Source organism: Candoia aspera, chromosome 5 (genome assembly GCF_035149785.1).
Source record: "Candoia aspera isolate rCanAsp1 chromosome 5, rCanAsp1.hap2, whole genome shotgun sequence".
Taxonomy (NCBI): domain Eukaryota; kingdom Metazoa; phylum Chordata; class Lepidosauria; order Squamata; family Boidae; genus Candoia; species Candoia aspera.
The window spans coordinates 43,912,224-43,924,835 of NC_086157.1; the positions used below are offsets into that span (position 1 = coordinate 43,912,224).

At 34.6% G+C, this 12,612-nt stretch overlaps 1 protein-coding gene across 1 annotated transcript in view; it reads left to right on the forward strand.

The window, feature by feature from the left end:
* The window catches only part of TBL1X (transducin beta like 1 X-linked), a 42,261-nt gene extending 30,520 nt beyond the window's left edge, over window positions 1-11,741 (forward strand). The window contains exons 8-14 of the mRNA XM_063305080.1: window positions 1,094-1,154; window positions 2,712-2,833; window positions 4,255-4,329; window positions 4,551-4,678; window positions 5,352-5,517; window positions 8,310-8,411; window positions 9,427-11,741. Of these exons, the coding sequence (XP_063161150.1) occupies window positions 1,094-1,154; window positions 2,712-2,833; window positions 4,255-4,329; window positions 4,551-4,678; window positions 5,352-5,517; window positions 8,310-8,411; window positions 9,427-9,453 (681 nt within the window). The 3' untranslated portion in view covers window positions 9,454-11,741. The remainder of the gene's footprint in view (window positions 1-1,093; window positions 1,155-2,711; window positions 2,834-4,254; window positions 4,330-4,550; window positions 4,679-5,351; window positions 5,518-8,309; window positions 8,412-9,426) is intronic.
* The last annotated feature ends 871 nt before the right edge of the window (window positions 11,742-12,612 follow it).

Consider the following 12,612-nt stretch of genomic DNA (forward strand, 5'->3'; position numbering starts at 1 on the left):
GTTTTTTTGTTTTTGAAGCTTGGTCCTAATTCACTTTTCTGAATGCCAATCTAATAATCCTAGCCCAAGTAGGTACAAGGCAAGAATTATTTAAAAAGAAGAGAAAAAAAAACAAATCAGGAGTTTTCCAGATAAACCATACACACTTTACTGACCGCAAGACCGATTCTTATTCAACAAAACATGCTTAAAACATACATAGTTTTATATGATGTTCGTGCTTTCAGACTTTTTTTTTAAAACAGTATATTGAAGTTCACAAATATGAATAGGACAGCAATTGCCCCCTTTCACTTTTGTCCCTCCAGAAATTTAACATGCTATCTATGATTAGGCAGCAACTGTCAAGACTAGCAATAGCCACAAATAAAAATTTTCAGTTTTTAAAACCATTTAAATTGATAGCTACCACCACATTAAAGGCAACAAATCCTGCACTTTAGTTGTCTAAAGATGTATTATATTTTATTGGTCCTAAAACTCCCTATATTTACTTAACTTGAAGTCTAGTAACATAAGAGGAGAAAACATTTATCTATCTGTATTTTCTGTAACATGCTTGATTTCATGTATCTCTTATCATGATTCCTCTTACCTCTTTTTGTTCCAAGTTAAAAAGCCCTAAATACTGTGTACTTTCCTTATAACAGTTGCTAGGCCTCATAATCGTCTTGGTTGCACTTTTTTGTACCTGTTCCAGTTCTGCAATATCCTTCCTAAATGGACGCCCTTTCTGAATCTTGTGCTTTGTGTATTGGAACTGCAGGCGTTTGAATTTCTCTGTCTGGATGTAGCTTGTATAAGCTATTGTGTTTGTAGCATCTAATACATTATGAGGCAGAACTTCAGGCTTCTTCTCTTGAAAGTATTTATCAGACGGTGGTGCCATCCTAATCTTCTTTTCTGGATATGTACAAATACTATTGTGACCAGCTCTTGTCCAGTTTACAGATGGCCACATTTGTTATGTGATGAAGAACCCATATTATCTATTCTGTGTTATAACTATTGTGGATTGTTTTGACTTTAAAACTGATAATGGTGATTGACATCAGTCTTTTTTCTTTACATTTGCCCTTCCTTCCCTACATAGACAACAATAATTTGGGATGCTCATACAGGTGAAGCTAAACAACAATTTCCTTTCCACTCAGGTAATTAACCTTCAGCTGTTTTATAAAAAAATGTTTTATTCTTGCTATATTTAACAAATGGAAAAACTGGTTTATTCTGTCATAATAAATTATGAAACAGATTTAGGCTACTGCATCCTAGTTTGCTTGATTATATTTGTCAAATAAGAAATTAAAGTCAGATAATCTTTGTTAGACAGCTTTGAGAGTACAATTTTGGATACTGCCATACAATGAAATGTCGATAGACCAGATCACTGGGAATTATCTGTTATTCTCAATGAATATAATCTCAAATAAGAGATTATATCGTTGTATTGATTTTTGCCAGACACTTGATTATGTCATTATACCAGTGACGTAAATTTACACAAATGGTGCCATTTGTGCAACATCACATAAATTGCATAAATTATGCCATTTGCATCTTACATTATGCAAACAATATAAATTGCCAAAGTCCATTGACGATGCTGAGATTTCATCTTGTATTATTTCAGAATAGAGTACGGCACCACATCTTTTAGTACAAACTGATAGTGTTCCAAAAGTCTATCCTCTGGTTTTCCAAAAGCTTTATTCTGTGAAAAAGGCTTATCTATCTATCTATCTATCTATCTATCTATCTATCTAATATTATATTATTACATTATTATCTCATTTCTTTTGATAGTGCTTTAAAGTGTACTTTACATTTTCAAGGTTACAGAAAGTATGCTGCGGGAATGTTTTTAGGTTTGTTTCTTTGTTTTTTCTATTTCATACGATTCTAGTCTTCTAGGCCTAGTTGGGAAGGATTCTCTTAGGATGTTTTTTTTCTGGAGTTTAACTGAAGCCTGGAAACCAGTAAGGTTGGAGAAAAGACTGTACTAGGAAAGACAGAATAATGATATATAATTCTCAGCTACCAAATAGCTAAATAGAAATAAGTATAAGTATTATACTTATAAGTATTATACTTATAAGTATAAGTATAAGTTGTAAAAATTTCTGAATAATATTGGCCCTGGCATGCTATGTAGTATAATTTTTATAGATCTATGTCATTTTTGTAATCTTAGCAAACCCTAATTTCAGTTTATTCCTTGGTGATTTATCTTTGGTTCCAAGATGTGGCTATTCCGTGAAACATTGCATGCAGGCCATAAGACATTGAAAAGATGATAGAAGGAACTCTCACTTGGTTATTAGTTGGTGTGCTTTATGAACGCAAGCACAGTGAAACCTCATTTGATAGACTAATTGGGGAGGTGTATCCATTATTCAGGGACGACTGTTGAATCAAAACCTAGAGCATTGCAGGGATTTATGCTTTAATGTATGTCATTTGCATAATAATATCATTAGAGTGGAAATTAGATCCACTGCATGCCAAGTCTGTGGCATCAAGGTCTGGTAAATAAAGGTTTCACTGTGTTGTAAATGTTGGTCATATTATCAGAATAATGTTGGTCATGCTATTGGAATAACACTACAGTGTTAAGATACTTCATGTGACTAAATCGAATTAACAGTTGCAAAGGCAATTTGCTTCTTGGTCAAATTTCTGAATGGTCCCTTTCTGTCCCCCTTTCACAGCCCCAGCCCTGGATGTAGACTGGCAGAACAATACTACCTTTGCATCTTGCAGCACTGATATGTGCATACATGTATGCAGACTTGGCTGTGATCGTCCGGTCAAAACCTTTCAAGGCCATACGGTAAAATTAAGCAATAATCTTAACACATTGCAGTTAAAACATAGATTTTATCAGTATTTCAGGAATGCTGTATTAATCCTATTCTTAAATAACAGCTTTTAAATTTATTTGGCTGGTGGGCACATATTGAATTCTGAGAATATATATATATGTTCATGCAAAATAGTGAGCATGTTGCTGTGGGGTTGGAGTTTCCTCATTCACAAATTGGCTGCCAAGGTGGTCATGTCTAGTCACAGGAAGCCAAGAGTGCTCCATTACTACCCCAGCTTATTTTGCCTTCTTTCTAGGCAGTATCCATACTTCAAAATTAGATAATATGTTAGGGATTTCAGTCTTAAATTTAATCCTATGTACTCTTGGCAGTAAATTCATTGACATTAATAGGAATGTACTGAAATCAGCTCTTATTTGTTTTTTATAGCTTTACCTGCTCAATAGGAGAAAGGCTATTTTTATTACAACATTAGCTAGAATTCATGATAGTCAGATGGTATCATAGCATATTAATAAAGTACAAGCTTTATTTATAAAAATAATAAAGGCAGGATAAAAATTGAATGAATGAATGAATAAATATTTTTTTTTAACCTATGAAGAAAACTGCAAAAGAAGATAGCTAACTGTAATATTGGGAGAATTTTCCACTGAAATTGCAAATCCAGTAAATTTAAATGTCATAATTTTATTTTATTTTTAAAAAATAATGTTTATATTTATTATTATAACTATAATAAAGTCCCTTTACATTACACTACACACAACAGCAGATATTACAGCTCCTGCATTCTTATATCCGGGAATTACATTTTCAGTTTAAATTTTCTATACATCCTGATGGCTATTCATTTATAAAACAGATAAAATCCTGCTAATCCCCATAAAGTGATAATGTACTAATACTAATACATTAAGACGTTACTTCACTGACATTTAACCTCTACAAGCATCTCACACAAAATTATGAACTCTGGATGGATTGTAAGCAAAAAGGAACTTCCTTTTATCTGCATTGGAGATGCATTAAAATCATGACATTTTAAAGAGAGGTCTTTAATGAAATGATAATAATAACGAAGCAAAAGATTAAATTCTCCCCAAATTTAGACTTACTGTGTTTATTTGACAGAAGGACTAAAAAGTTGCAAAACAAGAAATTTATTGTTTACCTACTTATAGCAGCAAAATTAGTCATTATCTTTCAGTGGAAATATCTTAATAAACTCTTGCTTGAAAAATAGTTTAATAACATTTGGGCTATTGTTCTGTTTGAGAAACTCTGATAAAATTTACATGTTTGAAAAGCAGAATATTTTTACTCGTGCCAATAAATTCAGCTTAAGTAGCTTGCTTGTTTGTAAAAAGTACAGTGCTGTTTATTCGGAATACACACTAATATAAAAATAAATCCTTTACTTCAGAATGAGGTCAATGCAATCAAGTGGGATCCTTCTGGTATGCTTCTAGCATCCTGCTCAGATGATATGACATTAAAGGTATGATCTGAAGTCCTAGCACAGTATTTTTAAGAACTCAAAGTGTTTAAAATATTAGTTGTAAAGTTTTCAGAGGATTTGCAATGTCATTAAAACCATCTGAAAACAGAAATGACTGGTTTTCTGCATGCATTTTTTCTTAGTGACCTGTATCATAGGTGGAGAAAATATTTCTAAATATAGATTTTATTTACTCCCATTCTTTTGATTCTTTATATTAGATTTGGAGTATGAAGCAAGACACTTGTGTTCATGACCTTCAGGCACATAACAAAGAGATTTACACTATCAAATGGAGCCCAACGGGACCAGGTACCAGCAACCCAAACTGCAACATTATGTTGGCAAGGTAAAAACAAAACAATGCTATGCCCTCTATTCTTATACCAAAGCACTTTGAAACACAGCTTCTTTTCCCAGTCCCTTGGCATTCTGTATTCTCAGTTATATTTAACTAAGTGTTTATGTATTTACATAGGTATTGATTTCATTATGTTCTTAATAGGATATTAGAAGCTTAAGCATGTCTTGTAAAAAATGTTCCCAGCAGTGTCAGCTAAGAACTGGCAAAGAAGAACAAAGAACTACATTTTTGTGCTGAACACAAAATAAGGGCTTTCTTCCTCTAGCATCCAATGTAATTTCTATGATGCAGACCCTGCTTCATCCCTTCTCCTCCAAGCCTACTTACTTATCTGCATTGAATGTCATGACTCACCTACATGCGGTTACTTATAACTACTGAGCTAATATGGGGCTGTTATTCTGATAACCATACTTCACCCAATGAGCTTGTTACATTGGGAAATCTCAGTTTCAGCAATGGAATGGGGAGATAAGCCCAAGCATATATTTGCCTAGGAAGCCAGAGAACCTTGCATAAGACATGATCAATGGCTTCTTAGGCAAATATATTATTTTATATTTTATTATTTTAACATTGATATAAATGTTGTAACCACTCACATTATCTCTTTACTTTGATATTTACTTTACATGATCTTTTTATCTCTTTACTTCAGTGCTTCATTTGATTCTACTGTTCGGTTGTGGGATGTGGAAAGAGGTATCTGCACTCACACGTTAACAAAACATCAAGAACCTGTCTACAGTGTAGCTTTTAGTCCTGATGGAAAATATTTAGCCAGTGGGTCCTTTGACAAATGTGTTCATATATGGAATACCCAGGTATGGTAATTTGACCGCATAGCACTAAGATATGGGTTTAAAGATGCTCTTTAAATTGGAATAAACCTGTTTGCACCTCTATGTACTACATAAATATTTTTGATATATATAAAAAAATTGTGGCAGAAGCATACAAATGTAATAGACTAACAAAAGGATAGTAACAGTTTGCTTCTGGGTCCAGTTCTGGGGTGCCAGTTTGCTTCCGGGTCCAATTCAAGGTGTTGGTTATCACCTTTAAAGCCGTACATGGCACGGGACCGGGTTACCTGAGGGACTGCCTCACCCCCATCACATTGACCCGTCCCACCAGGTCAGGCAGAGAGGGCGTGCTGTGGACCCTGTCCATAAGGGATTGCTGATTGGCAGGGTCCAGGAGGAGGGCCTTCTCTGCCATGGTACCTGCCCTGTGGAACAGCTTACCCCTGGAGGTAAGACAGACTCCACTGTCCCGGCCTTCTGGAAGAGGGTGAAAACATGGCTATGCCACCTCGCTTGGGATCGGAGCGGGGATAGTCACTCTTGGGGGTGGCTGGTGCTGTGATTGTGCCAGGTACAAACTATTGCCATCTTGAATTTTACATTTTATATCCCACATTTTTATATTTTTATTGCTATTTTATTGCTATTTTATTGCTATTTATATTGTACTGATTTTATATTGTACTGTTTTTATTGGTTGTTATTTTATTATCTGTAAGCCACCCAGAGTCGTTGGGTACAAGATGGGCAGCAGAGAAATCTGATCAATAAAAAAATAAATAGTCCTAGCACTAGTAGTCTTGCAGCACTAGCATACCTCTGTCTGTATATAGTATACTGTGGAAAGATCTTACCTATATTGAGTTATAAAATGTATGTCCAGGATTCCTACTCTGAAATGATTTTCAGCAATAAAACTATAAAATTTCATTAAACCATACTCTTTAAAACTAGCCATATCAACATTAAAGCAGAGAATTTAAGACAGTGGATGCCATAATAAAACTGCAAGTAAGATTACCATAATAGCCTCAAAAGAGCAATTGAAAAACAGCTTATTCTTTTTCCTGAAATCCAGCGGTGCGATGCACCTCCATAATACATGCTGTAGCTCTGGGTAGCACAGAAAATAAGTAAGTCCTTTCCTTCAGCCTTCATGTTTTCGTTAATTGAAAGAGATTATAAACAGTGCTCTTTCAAAGAGCTTAATTGGAAGTAGACAACCTAGTGCTTTCCAAGTATTTTAGTCTCCAGCTGCCACCAGATTCAGACTGTATAATATATATTATATAATGTAAAATTGCAACAGAATGTGGGGTTTATAGTACAAAACATGTATCAGGCTGCTTGTTGGAAAATAAATGAAAAGCAATTTCATATGGAGACAGTTAATCTCTTTAATGTGCATGTTTAATGTGCATGCCTTTGGCCATGATAGACTCCATGTCAAAGATTTTGAATTAGTCCAGAAACTAACCAAGTTTAATATTCTTGCCTCTTTTTATTTGCCAGAAGGACTGTTCTTATGTTGATTCGCCATCAAATTCTCAAAGGCAACTTTGATGGTAATGAGACTGGCTCATTAGGAATAGCAGTCTGCACTCAAAATAAGTGAACTTTCAATTAAGAAATCATATCAGTCCAGAGAAATTGCTCAGAATGCAGATATATTCTGTTGCAGGTCTGACTCTCCCAACATTGCTGAATTCTTGCCAGGCCTCACCATTTTTATACTGGCTGAAACTGCTGTCAGTTGTAGTTTGGAACTCTTGCAATAGGGTCACAGTCTTATAAATTAGAGGCAAAATTACATTTTAAGAGTAGTTCAGTTCTTAGTGAACATATGTTAGACAACAGATGCAGTATATTGTCCCTTAATTCTCCCTTTAAATATGAGTGTGTGTTAGTTAATAGCCATAGTATTATTTTCCTCCAATTATTTTCTTGATGGTATAGTGTTAGTAAATAACATTGCTACTTTATTATTGTTTATTTTCTGATGTTATGTAAATATATTGAGAGCTCTTGCAGCGAAGTCAAATTCCTTGTATGTCTAATCATACTTGACAATAAAGCTACGCTATGCTATGCTATGCTATTCTAAATTCAGTTTTCAGTTTATCTAGATTCCATCTTAATTTCTAGTCTCCCAGTACTTACCCTTGGGTTAAAAGCCAAGGTACTTTGTATAGTAAATTTATAGTTAATAAATCTCTGTTATCAAGATTAATGACATAAGCATATGGTTATCCATTTGGAACACTGATGAGCAACACGTGGCATAAATATTCTCTTGTCATCCCCAAACCTATTTTTACATAATTTCTTTCAACTGAACTGCTGAATTGTGATAGTGGAAGTTCTAAGATTGAGCAGGGCTGTTTCCTGCCATTTAGAAGTAGACTACGCAAAAATGGAAGTGACAGTCCTAAAAAAACAAATAGGTTTCCCCCAGTGCAACCTAGTCTGGTTTAAGAATAATAATTATTGTTCTCTTCCTTGGTCTCCTTCCCATTATCTACTGACTTGGGCATGGAAGATTTTGTCTTGCTATAACCAAAGTTATTTGTTATAACTGTAACAGCAAACTATAGCTTAAAATGAAGCCAGAAGCGATGACCCAGATCCTAGGTATCAGTAATGACCTTCAGAAAGGGAAATGATCAAATTGTTGCTCCATGAGCTACAGGCGAAACCAATGCAAGCATTATTTACACAAATTCACATGTTATTTAAGATATTTATATTAAAATTACAAAGAAAACAATATAGATTTGCCCCTTGAATGAAGATGTTTTATTTATTTATAGAGTGGAACTCTAGTACATAGCTACAGAGGCACCGGTGGGATATTTGAAGTCTGCTGGAACGCTAGAGGAGACAAAGTAGGAGCCAGTGCTTCAGATGGATCGGTATGATTTTTTCAGATTGTTTTAGTTACCCACAAATGAGCTCATTTCGACACTACAAACATTTCTCCTTGTGATACGTTAGCAAGCTCTCTCTTAGAAGGCATGATTCAGACAACTGGACATTTACTCAGATATGTTGGGAATCTGATATAAAATCCAGTGTGTGATAAAATCCAGTCTGAAGCTTGTGAGGCAGGAAACCACAATTTTCAGCCTAGGTAGAATCATTAAGTAAACATTGAACAGGTGTCCCCCAACATTTAAGGATGGCCAGGAGTTCTTTGCCTTGAAAAGGCAGGAGGAAAAGGCCTGAGATTTAAATCGTACAGGGGAGGGAGGGAGGGGGGGAGGGAGAGTGCACTATGGTTTGTTAGTGTGTGCTGCAGTACATAGATTCCACCCATCCATCCTTTTTCTTTTCTGCAATGAAGCAATATATCTGTGTTAAGATTCTGATATTAGCTAGCTACAGAATACAGAACAAAATTTCAGAAAGCTGAGATTTATTGTCGTCTCTGACTCAGTGGGATTCTTAAGATTCCAATTTTTAAACATGACAGTTTTTGTTTATTTGAGAGCTTTTGACAAATCAATAAAGTTTCCTTTATTGCCTTTGGATAAATTCAGTGTTATTTCATAAGTGATGGCAAAAGATCTGATGTTAAAAAATGTTACTTTCTTGTATGTTTTCTCCAAACATCCCATAGTCTTTGAATGGCATCTAATGGCCAGGTTCAAATAAAGATATTCCTTGCATGCATTGTAGGCTTTTGCACACATACAAAATTTGAGTAAGGATTTGATCTTGGGCAATCCTTACTCTCAGATAGCCTTTCTTTCATGGGAGTGTTTGCTGTACTCAGACAGAATTTAAGACTGAGTGTGAACATTTTATGAAAATGCAAATGTGACCTTGTTCATTATTCTGATAGAATTGAAGGCATACAATTATCAAACATTATTAAGAGTTTAGAATCACATATTTGGTGCCCAGTTCACTTTTTCTGTGTTCCAGGTGTGTGTTCTAGACCTGCGAAAATAAATGTTTTAGAAGAAACTGCAAATGGACCAGCCGTGAATGTGGAGGTAGAAGCACTCTTCAAATGTACTTTTAACATCTCTAGAATGGCAAGAATTGGGGGAAACAAACAGAAGCAGAACTCAAACAAATAGTGCAATTCTCCCAGGCAAAAGGAGCTTGCAACGTTTTGTCCATCAACCTTCACCAGGGGTTTAAAACAGAATCACTTAGGGAGGGGGGATTTTTCCACTAGGAACCTTCAGCGTTTGGAGGCAAGCAAGAAGGTGGCCATCAACAGCTGAATCTGCTGTGTTTGCTTGGGGTCAGGTCTCATTTTGACGGCTGCTAAAGAGAAGAGGAAAAGCTGTGCCAAAAACAGTAACAATTAAAAGGAAAACAAAACCTATGAAGCAAAATGCTTTGATAAACCAAAATGGGAAAAAAATTCTCCTCCATGTGGTATTGCGTTGTTTTTCTTTCTAGTTTGGACACTACAATTGCTCTCCCAAAGGATGTTCAAAAACCAGTTTGTATTGATGATACACTCAAATTTGTAATCCCAACACTTTCTATTTTCTAGACTACTATTATTTGTTCAGTGATTTTTTTTTTCTTATCAGCTGGAATGTTATAGCCTTGAGGATAACAGGCATAGATTCAAACTGAATTTCTCTCTCTCTCTCTCTCTCTTTCTTTCTTTCTTTTTCTTTCTTTCCACCAGTTTTTGCTTTGTCCTTTCCATTTGTGCCTAGAGTTAATGCAGCAGGCAGATGGGCATCATTAGTGACCGCTTCTATTTTCCTTTTCTTCTCCCCCCCCACCCATCTTTTCTCTTAACTTTACCCTCTGATTCTGCTACTTCTTAAATGTTTCCATGCTTCAGATCTTAAAATCTGAAGGGCACTTTCAATAAATTGTGTATTAAGTGCTTTAGGTGCCGGGAAAGCTTTTTACAGAAGAAAGATTACTTTTTAAAAAAAGAAAGAGCCCAGTGTATTTTTGGAATACAAAATAAAAGTCGTAGTATTTTTATGTTAAACACAATTTTGGAAACTTAAAATATCTACCAGTGGTTGATTGGATTGTGTTCCATTATTTAAAAGAACAATTCAGATGAATCCCTATTTAAAGATGCAGTATCCTTTTAATCTTCATGAAAGGCAGTTTGCTAAATAACAGTTTAAAGATTCTTTAAATTAATCATGATATACAAATGGGAAAATATGCCATGGCATAAATTCATTAGCATATGTTATGACTTGATAGAATACTAAAACATAATTTCAGAATTATAGACTTCAAAATGTAGCTTTCATTAATTTTTTCTTAAAAAATCATGACTTTTTAAAGGAAAAGTATTACCATTGGTGTACCATGATTCTGCTTTTAAATATAGTTTTGACTTCTGTTTGAAGTTATGAAAGAATTAACCTTAACATTTTGCAATGTATAAAAATACTATTGTTTGCTAGCCATATTTATTTACAAATTACGCTAGAGACAAGTTTGACAGGTAGAACATATATTTCAGCATTATTATCTTTTTCAAATAGTATTCTACCCCAAGATACTAAGCTTGAGTGCATTAAACTCAATGGAACTCACTTCTAAATAGACATGCAGGATTTCACTGTTTAAGACAATAATTTAAATTTGGCTTCAAATCAACCAGCAGCTCTTGTAATATTGAAATGATGAAACATTATTCCATCTTCTCCATAACCAGTTCTGGAACAGAATTCTGGACATTTAGATTTAATTGAGATACATTTGAACCGACAGGATACTACATCTTTAATATGGTAAACAGGGGTTCCTGTATAGGGAATCACAATGCCTGATATTCCTAGGGTTCCACAAAGATTTGTTCTTAATACATAAGAGATTGCATTTTTATTTTTTATTTTAAAACAAAAAATATATAATTTTGGACCCAAGTGATGTGCACTTTGTTTTCATTTTTTACAGCTTTCTTTTCTTTCTTTTTCTCTACCTTCCTTCTTTCCTCCTTTTTCAAATTATACTTTTGGCCATTCTCTGATAGTCTAAATTCCGGCTTCTGAAGTTTTATTGTCTGTGTCAGACTTGAAGCCAGGCTTGGTTCTCATTTCAGCATTTCACAGATTCTGTTCAAACATCTCCCCTTGCCCATTTTTTCTCTATACCCTATCTCCTGTCCCTCTAACACACACACACACCCCTACACTCACTCTCTTTCACCAAATCACCCTGTGTGTTGTAATTCATTTGTTCCAAGAAGAAAATCAAGAGATCATATTCAGTGTCTTGAATAAATTGCTATATTTTGATATTAGAACAATTCTGTGTGAGTTATTCATTCTTTCTACGCTATCAGCATTTTCTTTTTATCTTTGGTTCTTATGATTTTAATAAGTCTCACGTTGAAAAATTGTGCAATTCTGTTTGTGCTGGATGTGGAAACATCTTACATCTTAGTTGCTAGAAATCCTTTAAGTACAGTATATATTACATATAAACAGGCATATTTCTTAGATTTCATGAGGCACTATCTACCTGTTCATCTTTTCGGAGTTGACGACTAGAAACTTAGAGTAGTTTTAGTGTGGGTTTTTTTAGTCTGAATTCCTAAATTCTGCATCAGCTGTCAAATCCCATGCTTGCACTGTGTGATCAAAGCAACTGAGAAATAGTTCTCATACTGTCTTTTTTGTTCCAAGAGGAAAAATAAATAATATTACTTATTAGAATTGTATAGCTAAAATTACTGTTGAATTATGTGAAAATTCATCAACGGAACTTACAATCTTTAATAATAGTGTTTATAATGAAAAAGGGACTGCTACTACTACGGTGTTTGCTCAGAAATAGCTGCCAGTATAAACGAACCATTTTTTGATTTTGTTAGTCAAGTGCTATGTATATTTGTATCTCCGGGTAATTCTTTTTAAAGGTAAGATATTTTATGACTATCCCATAAGCAAAAGTAAAGTAAGAAATAACAAAAACCATTGGTATGTGGCAGGATTGCACTTCTGGTCATTTTTTACTTCTTCTAATTAGACCTTGGCTAGCATTGTGTTTAGAATTTTTTTTAAACACCTTACCCAGCCCAACTGGAGTGTGGAAAATTAAAAAGGAAGAAAGGAATGCACTTTGAACCAAGAGAAAACTTTGTTCTGTGGAGTTGGGAGAGTGATG